The sequence below is a fragment of the Sapajus apella genome, unplaced genomic scaffold (assembly GCF_009761245.1).
Source record: "Sapajus apella isolate SASKATOON/1434 unplaced genomic scaffold, GSC_monkey_1.0 scaffold19, whole genome shotgun sequence".
Lineage (NCBI taxonomy): Eukaryota > Metazoa > Chordata > Mammalia > Primates > Cebidae > Sapajus > Sapajus apella.
The window spans coordinates 7938444-7960423 of record NW_022436959.1 but is presented as its reverse complement, the minus strand read 5'-3'; the positions used below and the strand labels follow the sequence as shown (position 1 = coordinate 7960423).

The 21980-nt window shown below is 41.6% G+C and overlaps 1 protein-coding gene across 3 annotated transcripts in view; it reads left to right on the top strand.

Annotated features, from left to right (window-relative positions):
* The window catches only part of CHN2 (chimerin 2), a 314557-nt gene that overhangs the window by 157553 nt on the left and 135024 nt on the right, over positions 1–21980 (top strand). For all 3 annotated transcript variants that reach the window (XM_032286670.1, XM_032286669.1, XM_032286668.1), the window contains 2 exons: positions 1373–1411; positions 13747–13802. In XM_032286670.1, coding sequence (XP_032142561.1) covers positions 1373–1411; positions 13747–13802 — 95 coding nt within the window. The remainder of the gene's footprint in view (positions 1–1372; positions 1412–13746; positions 13803–21980) is intronic.

Genomic DNA, 21980 nt, shown 5'->3' with positions numbered 1-21980 from the left:
TGTGTGTGTGTGTGTGTGTGTGTGTGTGTGTGTGTGTGTGTGTGTGTATTTTTATTCTCTTTGGAAAAATATTTTTGAAGATGCCTTCAACATTTTAACATAGAAGGCTTGGGCATGGTGGCTCATTCTTATAATCCCAGCACTTTGGGAGGCTGAGGCCGGTGGATCACTTGAGGTCAGGAATTCAAGACCAGCCTGGCCAACATGGTGAAACCCTGTCTCTACTAAAAATACAGTTAGCCAGGCATGGTGGCACACGCCTGTAATCCCAGCTACTCAGGAAGCTGAGGCAGGAGAATCGCTTGAACCCAGGAGGCGAAGGTTGCAGTGAGCTGTGCCACTGCACTCCAGCCTGGGTGACAGAACAAGACTCTGTCTAAAAAAAAAAAAAAAAAAAAAAAAAAAAATCCAACAGGACAGAAACACAAGGACAAGGGCAGTCTAAGGACAGGCTATGTGGTACACCAGCGGTGTAGGATGACGAGAACAGTTTCCATGTCTCAAGGTGCCAAACTAGAGAACTCTCAAGGTTCCCCCACATCAATATTCTGTAGTTTGGAAAAAATGATTTTGTTTTCCTATTTGAGTTAGAGTATGTTCTCCCAAGGCCTTATAGCTGTGAGTGCAGGACGACTCTAATAACTGCGTCAGAATTATAAATTCAGCTGTCAGCATTGGGATGGTTGAGTCGACTGAACAAGCAGGTTTTCTCCCATTGTCTGTTTCCTAGATGAATGAATAACAGTTTCAGCCTCTCCACTTTGTTGTAACTCTGTCAGTCTGACATTTCTGATTGCTGAGAGGTTTCTGGAAATTTTCTAAGTCACACATTGGAGTTAATTCAAGAGATAATGCAATTCCAATGGAATCATCAGTGTCTCTGCTGTCAGATCGCGTATTTTCAGAGTTCAGTTGGTTGAGTTGCACAACTCTACAGATTTAATACTACATACTTGCTGCTTTGCGTCTTGCCCTCAAGTCTTAATAAATGGGCTAAAGGTCTGATTGGAAATTGTGAGATAAATTATATGTTTACTATGCCAAGTTAAGTAAATACCATTTGAAAGGATTACCGGAGGGTACAATCAAGTTAATTGCTTTAAAAATCTTTTTTGATTTACTGGGCTCTATGAAAATTGTTGAGCAATTGATCTGCCACAGTACATGAGCTGAAGAAAGTGGTGCCAAGTCCACAAAGTTTCCAATCACACCCCCTCTCCTATGCCTAGAACTGCCCCCTAATGACAAAAGAGTCCACCCAGGACCTGTATGCAAGTACTGTGGACAAACTGTTGTTCCTGCGGAGAAGACACATGTTGACAGCTTGACGTTTGGGCTGACAATGGATTTCTTTTTTTCTTTTTTATTCTAGATGCTGAAGAATACCAGCCTCCAATATGGAAATCATACCGTGAGTACCTGAAATGAAAATGTCCTTAGAAATCTTTAGCGGGCGACCTTTTTGAGTAATTCTTGGCATCCATGTAGTGCACACAGATGTTCTCACCTCCCAGCACTGAAAACTCAAATCTTTCTTTTCCACTAAGGAAATAGATTAGTCAGAGGGGATTAACCAAGCCCCTTCTCCTACCAGGACCTCCAAAAACCAGCCGTGGCCCATTTCAGAAATGCTTAGAAAAGAGGGGTGGATTTTCTGACTCTCTGCCTTTCAGTTTGGGGCTTTATTTATTTATTTATTTTTACACAGTTGGTTGGCAAGGGTGAATGTGTTGACTTCTATGAATTATGTTTTTGGCCAGTCATTCTAAGGATATAATATTATACAACATCAATCCCTGAAAAATGAACAGATAGCGAAGAATCATGTTTGGCCACTAAGGGTGGCTCTTAGAATCCTGCCTGATCATCAGTCACCAGCCTAGCTCCCCTCATGAAGGCAGGTGGCTGTCATCACCTCAGCCTTGTCTCGTCTCCTCTTTTCTTATTATTCTATGCTTGACTCAGGAACTCCCCACTGAGAGAGGCCAGTGTAGGAGGAGCCCACTGGGTCCAGAGCCCGGGGACACAGGCCTTGGCTCAGCCTCCGCTTCTGGAATCATCATTAGCATTCCTAATGATGCTGCTGGGTCACCACTGCCCATCGAGACCCTATCCTTTGCTGACCACTGCACCAAGCAGCCAAGACCTAATGTCCCACCACAGCTCTGACAGATGAGAACTTTTTGGATTTTGTTTTGTTTTGCTTTTGAGACCAGTTCTCTCCCTGTCACTCAGGCTGGTATGCAGTGGTGCAATCTCAGCTCACTGAAACCTCCACCTCCCTCCCAGGCTCAGGTGATCCTCCCCGCTCAGCCTTCCAAGTACCTGGGACTGTTACAGGCACCACCACACCCAGCTAATTTTTTGTATTTTTATTAGAGATGGGATTTTGCCATGTTGCCCAGGCTGAACTTGAACTCCTGAACCCAAGCAACCCACCTGCCTCGGCCTCTTAAATTTCTGGGATTACAGGCATGAGCCACCATGCCGGGGCTATGGGGACTGTTATTATCTCTGTTTCACATGTAAGGAAACCATGGCTCAGGGAGACTAAGTAACTTGAAGTTTTCACAGAAAGTTGTGGGGTAGCATTCTGTGTGGAACCCACAGCCTGCAAGTGTCCCAGACTTGTCCATTCTATTCAAAATCTTATATATGCATAAGTTCACATATACATACACACACATATTATATATGGAGATATAACATATACATATTCACAGCTACACACACATATATAAATATATACATATGTATTTGTTACAAAAGCAATACAAAGCTACATAAAAGACATATTAGGGAAATACACAAAACTGAGAGTAAAAATTTTTCATCATCCACAAACCGGCCCCCACCCCATATTCCAGTCCCTCTCCCCCTTCCAAGTAGCTGAGCTCTGTCAATTTGGGGAGGCAGATCCTTCCGATTGTTTAAAAGCCCATGCGTCAGGTTAGGCATTTCTGTTGCTGCTGTGTAAGAACGGCTTTACGCTGTACTTACTGTCCTTCAGTCTGCTTGTTTCACTTCACAAACATCTTGTTTTTATCTCTCCTTGCCAGCACATACAGAGGCACCTTGTTCTTCATTACATAAGTCTGTTCTTCCATCTGTGAAATAAAGGGGCTGTGCTGGCTCTCTAAGGGCCCTTCCAGTCTAATGCTCTGCATCCTGATCTTCTGTTTTGAAAGGCCCTGCTAATGACTTAGTAATTGGATGTTTTTGTTTGTTTGTTTCCTAATGGAGTGTGAAGAGCTCTGACAGTAAATCAACAGAATATCTGTAGTGAGAGGCATTGCGTGTTCCATGACTTGCTGTGCTTTGCTGCTTTGCACACCAGCTTGCACATGGCCTTGCACACCTTGACGACCCAATAAATATTTGTGGAGAGAATGCCTCCACAGAGAGCTTTGCTGAAGCGAAAATATGGCATTGGCTCAAATTCCTTTTGTCTTCTTCTAAGAGGTCTTGGGCCACCCGATAACATGTCTTAAAAGTACTTCTGTGTCCTGAGGATGCCACTTACATGTTAACAATATCAATTTTACCCTTCTGTATTCGTTTTAAGTTTGATTTTTGGATCTAACCAAGTTGTGTTTTTGTTTTTAAAAAAGCTCTATAATCATAAAGCTTTACTTGCAAAAGTTCCTCTTTAATATACCAGCTAATAGTTATCCAGGCTCTAGTTGAGAGCATCTAGTGATGTAGATCTCCAAAAGTGAAGGGAGTATGCCATCCGTGGCGTCAAAAACATGTTGACCAAAGCCTTACAGATCACCAGTGAGGAAGAACTCTCTTTTGGTCATCTTGCTCGATGAATTATTTGAGTCTGGGTGTTAGACCACTTATGAATATACCTCACATTATTATTATCAAGCTCATGCTATTGCATCTTATTCCCAAGAATATCATCCATTCATTTAATCTTTCAGCAAATACATTCTACATGTCAGAGAATAAGTATTAGAAATCAACAATGAATAAAATGTGGTTTATATTTGCCTCCAATGTACAATCTAGTGAAGGAGTCATATGGAAACCAACAAACTTAAAAGGCAAATGAATTCTGGCAACAAAATACTACTCCTCTGTCTCCTGGGATTAGAGAAGACTATAGTAGAGGTCAAATTTGCTTGTGGGTCTTGAAGGGTGACTAGGAGACAGAATGCGATGACCTTCATGAGATGCTTTTTTAAAAATCCAGATATGCTAAAATGATATTATTTTCCTGATATGAAATTTCAACAAAGCTATCAGAATATTGAATTTGTTTTATTTTAAACAAATTGTAAACTCATTCTGAACCCCAGGAATTACCAAGCCTTTCTCTTTGAACTGTTCACAAATTATCCTCTGAGAGATTAATTTTAGATACTGATGTCTAACTCATTAGCATATCATGTATGGAATCCATATTCTTCCATCACACATTTTTTTTTTAACTCTAGCAATTTTTGGTACTACCAATTCTCTCATATATTTACTAGATACAGTATATGTTTGCAATCACATAGGATTTGGTTTAAAAATTTATTATTTGTGATGATTAGATGAGTAAATAGCTATGTCATTGTTTTCATTGACCTTTTTTGGCCATAACTTTGACTGACTTAGTGTCCGATTCTTGTTTTGAAGCATTAGCCACAATTACGGCATTATTCCTATAAGAAAATTTGTCCTAACCAGCCAAGGTGACATGCCTTGTAGTCCTAGCTACTCACGAAGGCTAAGGCAGGACGGTTACTTGAGCCCAGGAGTTTGAAGCTATAGTAAGCTACAGTCGCACCACTGTATCCCAGCTTGTGTAACAGTGAGACCCTGTCTCTCAAAACTTTTTTTAATTTAAAAAACAAAGAAAATTAGTCAATGTCTAATAATTCATTTTAAGAAGCAGTTTCTAAGTTTTATTCTTAGCTGCAAATACTCCGTTCAATCACATTGATTGACTTAAGCCAATAGCCCGGAGTCACTGGTTTCAGGCATAACTGTTCCAGCAACTCAAATGACATTACCAAAATTCAGGGCACATATCTTTCTTTCTGGGCCCTGCTTCCCTAGATTTGACTCCACTCTTACTATGTTCTTCACTTGTGATGCCCCTGTAACAACCAAAAATATTAGGGCTATGGCTCCCTTATCCAAAAGCAACAGGCAGAGGGACAGTCTACTACTTTCTTGACACATCTGACAAAGTCTCAGAATTGAGTCTTCATCCTAATTGATCCTGGTTATCCATTCCTGACTCTGTCACTGTGGTCAGGGATGTGGTTGACTGCCCTAAACCAATCAGGAGCCACCACTGGAATTCAGGAAAGGATCAATCCTATATAACCCTGTACATGATTAGAAAATCTGGGGTGATATTGAAAGGAGGAAGATGAAAATGGATGCTGGGAAGGCAACCATAAATGTCTGCCTAAGAAATTTAGAAGAGTAAGAAATCAGCTCTCTCAATATTTTATATAAATTATACTGTTCATTAATTTATTCACTCCTTCATCCAACAAATGCATATTAAGTCTCTGTCCTATGCCAGACACTATGCTTGGAGTTGGGCCACAAGGATGGATAAGATCGGCTGTTGACCCAAGGAACCGTGATGCCATGTGAAGGCCTTTAAATCCCTTCCCTCTCTGTTCTTTTCCTTTTCTTAGAAGCTAGCATGATGGTTCACTGAGCCATTTCCATAGAATAATCCTGTCCCAAAGTATCATACATCTGCAGCTAAGTCCTAACTCTCAAGACCAAACACAAGAAGCATTGGTGAAGTCACTGAGAAAGCTTTGGTTTCAATGACCTAAAAGAAAAGCTACTTTCAAGTTCATTTAAAAATAATAATAAAGCTACATTCTAAACTTTAAGTCCAAACTGTATGAACTTTCTGCCTGGAGCAGGCAAGTTCAAATGCCAACCACCATGGGTATGCTCTGAAAGATTTTCTTTTTTAAGAGGCCAAGTACCAGTTAGGCAGCAGATGCAGTGGCTGACAGCTCTCCCTGGAGGCTCCCCTGGGCAGCAGGTCAAGCAGGCATAGCCTATGCCTATTTTTCACATTTGAAGTTTAGAGCCTCAAAACCCTGATCTACAGAATCCCTGCATCAGAATCCCTTGAGAAGGATATTTGTGGTAATTATTCCTCAGCCTTACCCCAGATCTATGGATCAGAAAAGGGGTGATGGGGTGGGGGTTGGGGGGCTATCTGAGATGTATCAAATCCCACAGGTTTCTCTTATACATACAGATTCCTGAAACTCCTCAGTGTGTGGGCAACTGTTATCTCCTCCTAGAGGTTTTTCACAGGGCCATTAGACAAGGTAATTAAATCTCCACTAAGACCTGACATTCTGTTATCAAGGGAAGGCTTCCCATGGCAGGCTGGAGGGTGTGGGGTTGAGCCAAGGAAGACGTCTAAAGCACCTACAATTCCTCGCTCATACCCTTGAGCTTTTCCCATGAAAATCGGGATAACATGGACAGTAACAGGGTCATACTGGCTCAACGTCATGGCCAAGTGGCTGGATTCAGCTCCTGGGTCTATTTACCGTCCTTAGAAAGAAGTAGACTGTTAGAAGCCATCCCTGCAGGATCTCTTAGGAGCTGATGGGGCTGGCCGGGGCTTCAAGGCCACCTAGGCTGTGGGCTTTCACCCATTAGCAGTCTGATTCTGTTCCCAGAATGAATCAAGTTTTCCTGCTGAAGAAAAAGTAAAACAGTCTGTCAGTGAGCTCTCAATGTCTAAATCTGCTTTGGGTATCTTGGGGAGTTAGGGAGCTCTGCCTCCATGTTCCCCAGTGACTGCCACCCCTGCCAAACACCTTACTCTGGTGCTAAGAACTCTCTGGTGTGCGGCAGAGGGCCCAGGGCTGGGAGTGCCTGGCACGTATTTGGGACATTGCTGCAGAAGCAATTCCATCACATCACCTCTCAGCTCACAGGCCACCCAAGAACTGACATACATTGTTGCATGTGACTTGTGAAATGTGTTTGTTGAACAAAGAAAATTCAAGACGCAACATTTTCGGATTATGAGACACAATTCAGTTATATTAAACCCTGCCTAAGAGACTTTTTTCATGGATGTTTGTTTTGCTATATCTAACTTTGAAAATGATGGGCAGGCTCTCATTTGAACTAAGAGAGGATATTGGGCCTTATTTTTATATGGCTGCCATGGTAATTGATTGCCATCTCAGTATCTTTATAGCCAGCCAGGTAACCCAGATGGCAAATAGGCTTCTATGCCTACTTGCCAACTTCTGTTGTTTGGGACAGCATAGAACAGGGTTTTGCAGATTCTGAGACCTGTTTATTGAGAAATAAGCCCTCAAAAAATGTCTGCTGCTGAGGGGCCAGGAGAGATTGGTGGCAGTCCCTGGCTTCTGGGGTTTTCTTTCTCCTTTCCCTCTTCTGAGTTGCCGCTGGCTGGGTTTGTTCTTTGCTGGTTGTGAGATTGGTGCATTACAAAGTTTTTCTTTGCTAGAGCTCAGAGGGTCCTTAGAGAATGCAGCTTTAGGATTTAGCCTGTTGACATAGGAGAGGAACTGTTCAGCAATGTTCCATCACCTGCATCCTTTATTTGTATAGTAGCATCTCAATCTCTCATTCACTCAGGGTCCCTCCCTCCATTCATTTTGTAATCCAGTCTCGTTGATTTTCTTTTGAATCTCTGAGGCCATCAGCTCACCTTCTCATATGCATTTGCACCAGTGTTACCTTAACTCACACTTTCACAACCTCATCTGTATATCAGTAAAACACTGTTCTCTCTTGGCTTCCTTGCCTCCAGTGTTCCCTGTGTCTGACCCCTCTTTCAGCAAAGCAAAGGACCATGGCTCCTAGTCGTGGATGTGAGTGAATCTGTTGAAGAGCTTTAAAAAGAGCAGATTTGGGGGCCCTGAGCCAGACTGGGAGAGTAAGCATTGCTAGAGATGGAGTTTGGGAATCTGTATTATTTTTTAACCACTCCTCAGAGATTCTAAGGTGAGACCTCTCCACCATCTAGTTAGGCAACCACAGGCTGAGGCTGAAAACTGCAGGCTTTGAGTTTTGGAAATTGAGGCTATGCATCTTGATTTCATCCTATTATCTGTGTGACCTTGAGCATCTTCAAAGCTGGCAGGCAACTCCACTACTTTATTAGTGAGGGGAATAACAGCTACCTTGGAAGTTTTTGGGAAGATGAAGTGAGAAGATGCATATAACGCGCCTGGCACATGGTCTGGACCAGAAAAGGGTAGTATTTATTCTTCTGAATAACCTTATCCCTATTACCAATATTTAAAACAGACTAGATCATGGTGCCTCCTGCTCAAAACATGTGACTGTCCGCTTGTTACAGACAGGACAGCCACGGTCCCCACCCTGTCATTCAAGGTCCAGCCCCACATGGCCTTCTCACACAACCCGTGTCCTGGCTGGACAGCCACACTCGCCTCTCGCTGACCAGTCAGCCCATCATTTCCTTTCCCTGCTGTTCCTCGTTCCTCTACCTATAACCCTCTCTCTCCTCTACCTGCAGAATCCTTCCAATCCTTCAATGAAAGCTCCCTGCCTCTTCCCTTGGGAAGTCATTCTGACCACTTGAGTAAATCGAATCGCTTCCTGCTCTTTCACTGTTAAAGCACTTGGCCCACCTTGGTTTTGTGTCTCCATGCATGTCCCCCTCACTAGCATCTCCTCGAAGGCACAGATTGTGATCCATGGGCCATTAAATACAGTCTGCTTATTCACCAAATGATTAAAAATGTGTTCACAAAGCCAGTTCAGCCATACCTCCCATGTATCACTGTTGGTTTCAAGAGGCATCAATAATGAATGGGAAGAGAAAAGTGAACAGGATCCTCCCACTGTGGATTCTGCAGTCCTTCTTAGACCTAGAACTCTGTGATTCTAGGAGCTGGCCCCTTTGACTCCTGTTACGCACACATTGTCAGTAACATTCTAAAAAGCAGCTTGGTAGTATTGGGCTGATCCAAGGGGAATAAAGGGACACGTATGCATTAAATATCTGCCACAAGGCTGAGCAGGGTGGCTTATACCTGTAGTCCCAGTGCTTTAAGAGGCCAAGGTGGGTGGATCTTTGAGGTCAGGAGTTCAAGACCAGCCTGACCAACATGGGGAAACCTTGTCTCTACAAAAATACAAAAATTAGCCCAGCATGGTGATGTGTACCTGTAGTCCTAGCTACTTGGGAGTCTGGGGCAGGAGAATCACAGTGAGCCAAGATTGTGCCACTGCACTCCAGCCTGTGTGACAGAGTGAGACTCCTTCTCAAACAACAGCAATAACGACAACAATAACAAAACCATCTACTGCGTGTCAAGCACTGTTCTAGATGCTGGGGATTCTGCAGTGCACAGAACAACATCCCTGCCTTCAAAGAGCTTACAATTTAGTTAAGGGAGTTGGTACACAAAATAAATAAATACAATATTTATGTCATGTTTATTAAGTGTGTTAATGATGATGAGGTAAACTCAATATGTCTTGTTCATTAATTGTGTTCATGGCGATAAGTGCCGTGAAGAAATTTAAAAGTATATAAGGGAGCAGTGGGATAGGGTGGAATTTTATACAGGCATGTCAGGGAAGGCCTCCCTGGTAAGGTGAGATTTAAGCAGATACTTGAATGAAGGGAGGCAGTGAGCCATGTGGATATCTTGAGAATGAGTTGGAAGGAACAGTAACTGCAAAAGCCCTGAGGCCTGGGAAATATAAACCAGGGAAGCAGGATTGATGGCACCCACCTGTATTTCCAGCTACTTGGGAGGTGGAAGCGGGAAGATTGTTTGAGCCCAGGAGTTTGATTCTAGCCTGGGCAACATAGTGAGATCTCATCTCTTAAACAGTTAAACCAACAAAAAACCAGGAGCTTTGGAATCAAAAGGATACATTTTAGCTCTATGCCTTGGGGCAAATATTTAACTTCTCTGCACTGCTTCCTCATTCCCTACCCAGAATGATAATGATACAAAGTTATTTTCTCTGGTTTATTATAAGATTCAGTACATGTTGTTCCTGACACATGGCAGGCACTTGATATGCTGGTGCCCTTCTCTTCTCCCAGACTCTTCATTCATCCTCAAAGCCTCCACATAATGCTGACTTTGGTATCTGGCATATAGCAGGTGCTCACACATTTGCTCATAAGGGTCACAAAGGAGCACTTGGCTAAAAATGCTTCTCTTGTATAACAGGTGTGTGTTCTTTGCCACTTCCATTAAAAATGGTATTCACAAAGCCATTTCAGCCATATATCACTGTTAGCTTCAAGAGGCACTGACGATTGGAAGAGAAGAGTGGCCAGCATTCTCTGAATGTGAATTCTGCAGTTCCTCTGTGATTTTAGGAGATGGCCATTGTGCTCATTAACAGCAACATCCTGCTGAAAAGCAGCTTAGTGGTTTTGGGGGTGATTCCAGCGGAATAAAGGAATTCCATGCAGCCTCCCTCTTGATTAAGGAGGGCATGAGCTATACTGGGGTAGCCAGAGGAATGTCCACAACTGTTTCTCTGTCTTTGATTGGCCTCGTGTGTCATGAGAAACCTTCTCTGACCTTATCTCCTATAGCTTTTTCTTTTATTTTGAATAAGCAGTACATGTGATTCAGAACTCAAAACAACATGAAGTATACAGTGAGGAATATTTGTCCCACTCCTGTCTTTGTCTTTCTTTTTATTCCCTGTTGGTAAATGCTTTTATTACTTCCTTGTTCCTTCCAGAGTTTCTTTATGCAGCTGTGAGCAAAACTGAATATACATTATTATTTTACTCCCTTTCTTTAATGTGTACTCTACGTGTGTGGTGTGTGTGTGTGTGTGTGTATTACCTTGTTCTTTTTGCTTAACAGAATGTCAATATCAACCCAGGTCACTGCATAGACAGCTTTCTCAATCTTTATTACAGGAGCGTGGTATCCACTGGAAGATGTACTATAGTTAATTTAACCATTTCCTTCTAACAGAGATTGGTAAACCAAGCCTTGAACGGATGATGCCTTGCTAGCCCTGTATTTACTGCACTTTTTCATAAAAACATTTGGGCCTCTCATTAAAGCTGATAGGGTTCTTGAAAGTAGAGGCTGTGGTTTTATTTATATTTATATCTGTAGCACCTCAATAAAATCTGGGGATACATGACAAAGCAAAAACAAACATGATCCCTGCCCTCATGGCGATACTGACAACATGCAGGGAGAGATCATTGTTTTTGGAACTCACACCAATAAATACAGAACTATAACTGATGACGAGTTATATAAAGGAAAGTGCAGGGGATTGTAAGAGCATAGACAAAGGTGCTGTCTTTGGATCTGGCGTGAGATATGTTGAGAAAGACTCCTCCATGAAGTTAATATTTGAACTAAGGACACGATGATAAGGGGCAGATAACAAGAGGTAGAGAGGGAGGAGTGGGAGAAGCCATAGACAGAAGGAATGGCATATGCAAAGGCCCTGAGGTTGAAGGGAGTGCTGCATATTTATGGGAAGGGGAGGAAACCAGCTTGGCTGAGCAGAAAGCATGACACATGGTAACACTGTAGAAGGAGACACGCAAAACCATTTAGGGCATCTGATCTCCCTCTGAGAGCAGTGTGAGGCCATGTAAGGCTTTTAAGCAGGGTAGTGATATGGTCTGATTGATGTTTTAAAACAGTCACCAGGGAGGAAACAGGCTGCAGGGTGGGAAGAGTCCAGAGCTTGCAGTAGGGAGTTAATGATAGGGACGAAGAGGAGTGGATAGTCTTGGGAGATGTTACAAAGCAAAAGTGACAGGTCTGTTGATGAACTGATCATCTGAGGTGTGATGAACAACTTCCAGGATGCTGGCAGCTGGAGAAGCAGGATGAATAATGACTCCTTCACGGATTTCAGAATTCCCAGAAGCAGCCTAGATTTGGACGAAAAGATCCTAAGTTCAACTTTTGATATGTTGAAGTTGAGGTCCTTTTTCTTTTGAGAAAATCAGGAGGAATCGATAGGAAGTAAGATACACATTCTGGAGCTTAGCAGAGGGTTCTGAGCAGAGCTGTGGGAGCCTTTGTGTATAGGAGATAAATGAAGTGTTAGGTGTGGAGGAGATTCTCTAGGGAGAATAAAGAGAAGGAGACCTAGAGAGGGTCTAAGGTAAGCCTTGGGTCTCTCTTGTGGTCAGTGGACAGGTAGAGGAGGAGGAGGAGCAGCATGTATAGGAAAGAGACAGCCAGGATTAAAGGAGGAAGACCAGGACAGTGCTGCCATGGAAACCAGTGGAAAGAGATAGCACAAGGTGAACAGTATGTGCCAACTTGTTGATGATCTTGTATGCTAGGCCGTTCACCTTTTCTCTACCTAGTCTCACTTTCCACGTATTGGCTCATTAGGATCTGAAGGCTCTTTCTCTACGTGGAAGCAGGTGTGTAAAAGCCTTCTTTTTATCTGTCTGTCATTTTTGGTGTCCTTCTGAGCTAAAGGGTTATGTTGAACTCTGTTTTCCTTTCACAGATGACTATAGTTGTCCTTAGGTGACATTAGTGTGGGTGACCTATACCTAGAAATGTGGTACATTTCAAAATGTATAGAGGTTTAGATAGTATCTTCTCTGTGTGAAAGCCAGGTAGTCTGCACTTCATTAGGTAAGAAAGTAACCATGTTGAACCAAAGACATAGGGGAGCCATAATTACAAAAGATATTCCGTCATTTTTATCTGTGTTTACATATGATCATCTGCCCTTCAATTGTATATTTTAAGCCTAAAAATAAATCAGAAAGTTTTGCTTATTACATTTTCTGGAAAGACTTTATCAGATCTAGTTTTTTAAAAAAACTTTTTATAGATATATTCCATCTCAAATTAATTCTTTTCCCTCCAGGATTCTGAAGATAACATCAACTTTTTAAAGGAAAAAAAAAAACTGTATTTTCATGGATATAGAATCCAAAGTTACCTGCTTAGGGTAGCTTTTCCCTTTAGCAGAAATAATCAGACTAGCTGAGCAGCAGAAAAATCACTCATTATATTCTGAAAAAAATCACAAATAATTGTCTGATAAATTGCTTTCTATACAATGACCTGCTTTCCTCCATGCCTAAGCCTGAAAGCCTGCCTTTAAATTAGGTTAGAAAGGAGTTACTCTTATTTAAGATGAGAAAGGGCCCAGGAAAGAGGAATGACAATGGGTGGGAAGTCTTCAAATGGATGAGAATTCGCAGTGTGATAGACGGGGCAAAAATGGAGGGAGAAAAGAGAGAGAAATGGCTTGGTGTTTCATTCACTCACAGAATCAGCTATGTCTTTGTACATAACTAACATTTCAGAGAATGGCACTCCTCTAATAATGCCAGTTCTTTCCCTGGTATGTCAGGAGACATCGGCATTTAAATTCAGGAATCCTATTATATGATCTTACCACTCAGGTACTCAAAAGTATAATTTCATCTTTAAAATAGTCAAAAGAACTTTAGCCATATTTGGTCTTCCAAGAAAGCCATAAAATGAACAATGCCAGTAACAATTATGAAACTAAATCGGCCTTATAAGAATAAAAAAATCAATTTTGCAAGTTTTTATTCACAATGACTAATTTCCATATAAATGATCTGACTTTATTCGGTCTAAAAAATGTGCCTGTATTCTCTCTTTTTTTTTTTTTTTTAAATATTTGCAATTCTTGAGATGTACTTAGGTGGAAATATTTGAAGGCATGTTGATACGTGTTGCAGTATTCTAATTCTAATTATTTTCTCTCTCTTTCTCTCTTTTTTGGCAGTATATCAGTTACAGCAAGAGGCACCTCGTCCCAAGAGAATCATTTGTCCTCGGGAGGTCAGTACTCAGCTATTTCCAATACACCTTGTTAAATATGATGAATTGTCAGCACTATGTTGAGAGTGGAGGGATTTCAGGTTTTCTGGGAGTTGATTTCTATTAACATTTGTTAGAGTGCCAAAAAATTTAACGTCTTCATAATCTATATTTTGACATCAGACATTATTTAAAAATTACAAATCAACTTGGACTCAGATGTCTCATATTTTTAACCATTGCCAAGAAAAATTAAACAACCTTTGTGAGCACCAAAAAATGTATATTCTGGTTGTTTTCTTTGTTAATATCCTTTTGATTCTTTTGGGATCTTTTATTATGAAATTGATTACAGTAAAGAAGGTATTGAGAATAATAAACCTCTGGGTACTTTCAATGCCCATATTTAGCAAATCTTTATGCTTTGTCATATTTACATGACATTTTTAAATATAAAGCCCTACAAAATAAGTGATGAGATTTTAATTCTTGGAGATAGCTTAAAAAATATATCAACTTGTTAAAGTGCTTGCCAGTCTACAGAACTTTCCTTAATTCACTAATCAGTTCTCTGATTATGTGGGATGGCAGCAAGATTTGAAAGGCAGGACTAAGGCTCTATTTTCTGTTTTTATTCTGATCCATTTCTTTAATAACAAACTTAATCTCCTTCAAATCAAAGGCCCATGGGTCCTTGCTTATTTTTGTTATTACTAGGATTAAATACAGAGCTGCAGATAGGTTTTGAAGTGCCACACATGCCCTATCAAGGGGGAAAGCCTCAAATTCCAACACTCTTGAGATTCACTCTTGAATATTAGTACTGTTTGGATCTGGTTTTGAACATGTTTCAAAGACTTAGGTACATGCATACCCATACTCAGAGCCAAGTTATCATGGTGGAATACATTTTTCTACATACAATTTTATATCTGTTGAGGGGCAATGAAATTTATCAAGTCATCTAAATTTTAGTGCACTGTAGACTTTCTCATCCCAGGCATATGGCTGGAGAGGAGGAAGTAGCTGGTGCTTAAGGAAAAGCCCAGGATGAGTTCTATTTATTTGGTACTCTGATCTTGTCACCAACTCTGCAGTCAATATATTCAAATAATATATTTAGTAATTTATTACTAAATATAAAATAACTTATTCGATATTCAATAATCAAATCCAATAATATTGAATATTTTTCAAATGAGAGAAAAATAGGATAAATATAAATTTTTGAATGAGATGCACTAAATAAGGGTGTTCTCAGTGCAAATTAAGAAACAAGTTTCTAAAAATTCCTTCACTCCTACTTTTTATTGTTTCTCCATCAGAAAAATTATTGCCATGTGTAAGGAGGTACAGAAGTTTAAATGTCTCAATGAAAAAAGTGTTTGTAAAATTAGAATACAACTAAAGACTCTATCTAGGGGCATTAATAAAAAGACACCAGGCAAGGTCAGGCATCAGAACTTGAAATGCAAACAGATAGCAAACAGTCATTCATTTGTCTGTTTATTCTGCACATGTATATGGAGAGCCTACTCTGTTTCAGCTTTGGTCTTGGTGTGGACAATATAGCAAAGAACTTGGCTACTGGCGTTTTGAATATCATAATAAAAGACAACAAATGTATGAAGTGATTGAATATATATTTAAGATTTTGTCTCTATTTGTATAGTATGTGTGTGTGAATGAGACAGGAAAAAAGAAAGAGAGGGAAGCTCTGTGCTTCTCAAAATCCTTGGAACCATGTCAGTTGTCCCATGAGGCAGGTGGCGTGTTAGCAGTAGAGGTAGGCGATTTGGATTATCCTTGTACAAACTCTTCCTAGGGTTCTGCTGAAACTCTTCAGCCATTCAGTGGGCCGAGGGGCCACTGCGTATCTATTTGCTGTTGCAGTGCTGTCACCATCTGCTGTGACTAAAGGACATGGTGCCCGTGCCTCTTCTCTTCCCCTCTTGTCTGCCTGTTAAAACCATGCTCTTTACCTTTCAACCTTTACCAATTTGATTTATTAATAAGTGATGTCTGGTTGATGCTGGCTTTCCTCTAGAATTCCATATCCCATTTCTGCCACGAATGGGATATGGAATTCTAGAGGAAATTCCATTTCACATTAAGCCAATAGATACATTAGGTAACTAATGTGAAATGGAGATTTATCAGCTCCCTTTCCTCAGCAGGCAGCATGGGGCCAATCCAGCCAGGCAGGTGTCAGGTGGCAACAGGTCACGTTTGCTGGAAGAACAGGCGCTGCTCAGATGAGTAGCTTCAGTTCCCTTTGTCCTCTAGTTTGTCCTCCAGTGTGACGTTAACTTATTGGCGAGACCAGCTCCCAATATATCAACATGGGTTTAAGATCTCTCAGAGTGATTGCAGGTCAGTGAAAAAGAAAGAGAGAGACAAGGAAAAAGTTTTCTTTAAAGCTGGGTCCGGGGGAGACACCACATAAAGCTGCTTGGTGGATGTCTGACATTGCCCTGAAAACCTCAGGTTTTTTTATTATGCCCTTTCAATAGAGGAGGGTGAGCCAAGTTACACAGTTTCAGTGATAATTACAAAAAGAATACATTTACAGAAACTGGTGCACAAAAATCACAACGTGATATTATAAAAGCAGAACAATGTAAAGATAACTTTCTGTGTGTCAGCATAGAAACCAAACACCTTAGCAAGAATAGAGGTTAAACATAAACTTACGGTTATCAGCAAGAACATATTGGGCTCACAGCTGCAGGGGGAACAGGATCTGACACAGGACAACCAGCTTGACCACAAAAACTGCAAGACGAGGGGGCCTCCATGCAGGCCTGGAGGAGCAGTGGGAGAAGAAAGACTTTTGCATCTTTCTCTCAACCACAGAGACAGATGCCTCTCATGCGTCCGTTTATAGGCTCTCCATAAGGGTCGCATTCCCTTTCCAGGGCCATAATCAATATGCCTTTCCTGGGAAAGGAATCCAGGTAATAAGCCTCTCCACTACACATCCGCTTATAGGCTCTCTGCAGCGAGAAGCCCATTACACGCTGTCATCTCTCTCTGGCAGTCAAGCTATGTGGTTAGTCCCTTTTACAGAGTTCCCGTTTTTACCAGAACAGTTCAGCGGAGCCAGAGTTACAAGTTGCATCTCAGCAGAGTCAAAGTTATAAGCCACATCTCAGCATTTCACATTATCCTTCATTTTCTCAAATGTAATCGATACAGTAAGTAACAAGCATCACAAAGCAAATAACTCATTTCGGGGAAACCAAATTCTAAGAGAATTTACAGATTAAAAATCTACAACAGTTTCTTCTTGTTATTTCAGATAGCTTGGGTTTTGCCAATTCTTCCAGAAGCTTGGGATTGCTCAGTCACCACAGAGGGGTTCAGAGTATTCCCAGCATCAGCTGCAGATGGTTCGTGCCCAAACTGCGGAGCCTCCCAGGAGCTGGCCTCCTGCAAGTGGTTCCCCCCACTACAGACAGTGTTTAGTCATATGTCTCGTTGTCTTGTAACATACTTGCGTGCTTAGGGGACATGCCTAATGAAGACAGAAAGCCTTTCAGTATGAGTTTATGGCCAGGGAGATTGAAGCTTTATTCACACATTTGCATATTCACACAAGGCAAAAAAGGCCGTTTCCTTTGACCAATGAGTTATAATTTTTTCTATGTACACTTTCCTATTACATCCCATCCCTTAACTGAGAGCCCATATCTTCCTCTTCTACACAGCTCTGAGCCTTCCTTCTTGGTCTTTACTCCTTCTCCTCCCAGCTACTCTTCTCTGGTCCCTAGTACGGGAGCTCCGATATACTCAGTCTCTTGTTTCTCTGATGACTCATACCTTCCCAGGCCATGAGTTTCTCCCAGGTTAGGACCTGCCGGTTCCACATGATAAATACCCACATTAAAGCACCAAGCAAAGTGTGCAATTACAGAGATGTGGAACACTGCCCCTCCAGGATATAGACGTAGGCCAGTCTGCCTTGATGCATGGTGGTTATCAACAGATATCAGCTACCTAACGGGCTTTGCTGGGGAGCTGGGTGAGTCAAGCGTACAGACTGATTCAGCAGGCAAAATCCACGTGCTTAGCAAATCCAGCAAAGCAGGAAGCTCAGCTGCAGAGTCAGCTTGGACTTGTTTTGACTTCTTGCTCCACCACTTTCTAGCTACCTGATACAGAGCCAACCACTTACTCTCTCAGGGAGATGAAGGCCAGACCCAAGGATAAGCATCTATTCTGCAGGGTTGCTGTAAATGGCATATGTGGGTCAAGTGTCCAATATGGTGCCTGATGCATAACAGGTACTCAGCTATTGTTCATGATTCAAGTTCATGCTCATGGCAGTCAGAAACCCGTGAAGAACAGGATCTGGGATGTCATTAGGGACAGAGTTGCAGTGAGGACCGTATTCTCTGTGAGAGTAAAAGGCAGCGATCAAGAAGAAAGCAAGATGCCCAGGTCAGGAATTAAGCCACCAGGAAAAAAGGTACTGAGGGTGAGGAACAGGAGGTACAAGCAGCGGAACAGTGCTGGTGTTAGTTAAGCTGGGTAGGGTCAGCTCCTGAAATAACAGTTCATTGCTTTCTTGAGCTTCACCACTGCAAATTCATATTTATTGAGCAGCCGCGGCACCTGGCACTCTGCTGCCATTTCGTGAACACTCCATGCCAACAGATGCAAAACATCTTCCCATATGCGGAATTCTCACTTGCTTTTTCCATCAACTGTCAGTCACATTTGAAGCATTATTGCTTACGCGATGTGTGCCTGGGTTATCGGTAACAAACGGTGCAGAATGTTGAACCTCGAATTTGTTTTTCTAGCCAAGACCTGTACCTGACACTCCAGACACCTCTATCCACTTGCCTACTGGACCTCCTCAGGTCACTGTCTCACAGGCCACCACCAGCCTCATGTTCAAAATAGAACTAGGCTCCCCTCCATTGGATGGCACCTAACTTCAGAATCCTGTACGTCTCCCTTCCCTACCCTCACCCTTTTCTCCTCCATTCTTAGCTAACATCAAGTCTGTCTCCAAATATATCTTGCATTGTTCATTTCACTCTATCTCCATGAATGCTGTGTGGTTTGGCCATTGTCATTTCTTGCCTGGATTTTATTGCAGGTAACGAGCCTCTCGCCTGGTCCCCCTGCTTGTGCTCATGGCAGCTTCCCTGCAGCTCACACGTACACACACATACACACTCCAGTCACCAGGCAGGAGCCCAAATCATCATCGTTAAAGATATATTAGATGCTCCAATTAGCTTTCTGTTACTCTCAGAATAAAAGCAAACTTCTTGCCATCCCTAGGAGCCATAGTTTCCCTCCTGCGTCTGTCACTGCTCTGTCTGTACCATTCTTCTCCAAGTGCGCTGCCTTTCAGCCCCACTAGATTCTGTTCCCATTCATCAAAAAAACCACGCTGTCACTATCATTGAGCCTTTGCACTTGCCCTTTGCCTGAAATTCCTAGACCCAGGCTCTCTGCATGTCTAGGTTTCAGGTCAAATTTCACATAATAAGAGGCCCTTCCCAAACTCCATAAAAAAGTAGCACCTCCCCTACCCTTGGAGGTTCTCTGTCATATAGCCTCGTTTACTGTATCTGTAGCACCTCATACACTCTCTGATACACTTTCTTAACATATTTAATTGTAACTTGTTTATCTCTCTCCAGGAAAATACAGGCTTCAGAGACTTCCTCAGTCTTAATCATAAGTATATCCTTAGCAGTGAGCATAGCCAAGCAACAGTGGGGAATAAGTAAATGCATCAGTAATTTTCAAAATGATGAGAAAAAGGATAGTGATTGCTAGCATAAGGAATTTGGGATTCTCAAACTATTACTACTAGCATATCAGATTTACTCAATGCTGTTATTAGGGTAGTGAGTTAGACTTTTGGCAGTTGTTAAGGTACTTACTTAAACACAGACTGAAATTTTTTCCTGGACTAATTCAAGTTTCTTCTTGGCCTCTCCGAAAGGCCAAAATGGCAAGATTTACTTGTGTGACTCATTGACAGTCAAGTTTCCCTAAAATTACCCCAAGCCTACACTAAATATGCAGAAGTTCTTTTGTGACTGTAAATGATTTGGTGCCATTTATCTTCTTTGAAGTTGCTATAGTGAATATGGGATTATAAAAAGCAATTTCAAAAAGGGAAATACAATGGCATACTATTATTTCAAATTGTTCTCCGTTTTATATAGCTTCATTTTTTTCTTCTTGCTATAGAATAGTCTATTTTGGAAAACTTTAAATGCAGAAATGAGTGGTAGAGATTTCTAGCATTCATGATGAGAATCAGCTTTTTTCTTGATGGTTAGAAAGTAGACCAAGTACAGATGGTAGTGACCAAGGCTTGTTTTTAGACTGAGTCTTGCTCTGTCGTCCCTGGGCTGGAGTGCAGTGGCACGATCCTGGCTCGCCACAACCTCCACCTCCCAAATTCAAGCGATTCTCCTGCCTCAGCCTCCCAAGAAGCTGGGATTACAGACATACCCCACTGCGCCCAGCTAACTTTGGCATTTATTTATTTTTTTAGTAGAGACTGGGTTTTCCCTGTTGGCCAGGCTAGTCTTGAACTCCTGACCTCAGGTCACCAGCCTTCCTCGGCCTCCCAAAGTGCTAGGATTTTGGGTGTCAGCCACCATGCCAGGAGTAGTATCTCACTACCTTAGTTTACCTTCCAGTGAGTTGTATTCATTCTTTAAACACCAATTTAAGTGTTCCTATCCTCTTTGTAGGCATTTTTCCCCCTAGTTTTTGGTATTGTAAATATCTACCAATTTTTCTCTTTTCTGTCTTTATTTCTAACAACTGTCCCTGTAAGCCTTCAAAAACAGTCCATTTCTTCATTGCGCTATTTAAAATTGTCTTAATTATATCTAGACTTCACAGTCCTGTAGCTCGAGGGTATTTATCTTGTCTTAGGCATGTCTGGAAGATTTTAACAAGCCGTATCGATTGACCATATCATTTTCAACTAACTCAATACATTCTGAATCAGATTTGTAAGTGAACTCCGAGGGATTTTCTACTATTCCACGGTTCTCCCACTTTTCTTTTATTTATCGAAATAAATGTTTTAAAGTGAATTTGGTAGGATGTGAAAACTCTACTGATTTAAGACATCTGGACAAGGTACGTCTCTAAAGCAATAAGATTGATTCTACAAGCCACAAACAAAAATCAATCTCATTACTTTTTAATTGACTTTATGTGTAGTAATCAGAAGGCTATTTCTTCCCTTGCAGAAAAAACATTCATATTTTTTTCATCCTGGACTTTCTCCACTTGTCTCTTTTTCCCCCCGCTTAATGTCGACACAGTCAAGAATAAAGGACTTTCCCGTTATTATTCCTCCTGCTTTCATGTCACTCACAAATGCCTTCAGCCCTTCTTCTTGATGCAATTTTGTTCTGAACTGGACTTGCTTTGAGTTTAGACCTGCTGTAGTACAGGGGAAAATATCTAGTAAAACCAATGTTAGAAACTAAAATTTTGGCATATGATTTTTTTCCCCTAAAGATAGAACCAAATGTTTTCAACAAAAAAAAAAAAAAAAAAAAAAAACTGATAACTTTCTTTTTTATTGACAAATACTGTGATCTACCAAAAGGCATACTCCCCCTGCCCCCAAATTCACTCTCTTTGGAACACTTTGAACTTCTTCTAAAATAATACAGACCCTGCAAGTGTGCACCTAGAGCATATTCAGACATTTCCAAGGTGAAAATGTAAGCGCTGGGTAAGGGCTGTTGAGGCCAAGCTGTTGTGGACTTCAGAGCCAAGGGAGCAGGTGAGTCGAGCTGGAGAGGGCCACCAAGGAATAGTACATATGCCAAGACATAAGGTGAGGCAAAAGTAGAATGAGGAAAATAAATGGGAAGTTAAACAGTGAGCGATATAGGCAAAATTTCTGGAGAAGATTCTTTAATCTCTCCCTTTTTTCTTTTTTTTCTTTTTAGACAGAGCCTCGCTCTGTCGCCCAGGCTGGAATGCAGTGGTGCGATTTCAGCTCACCACAAACTCTGCCTCCCAGGTTCAAGCCGTTCTCTTGCCTCAGCCTCCTGAGTAGCTGGGATTACAGGCATCGATCACACCCAGATACGTTTTGTATTTTTAGTAGAGATGGGGTTTCACCATTTTGGCTGGGCTGGTCTTGAACTCCTGACCTCAAGTGATCCACCCACCTTGGCCTCCCAAAGT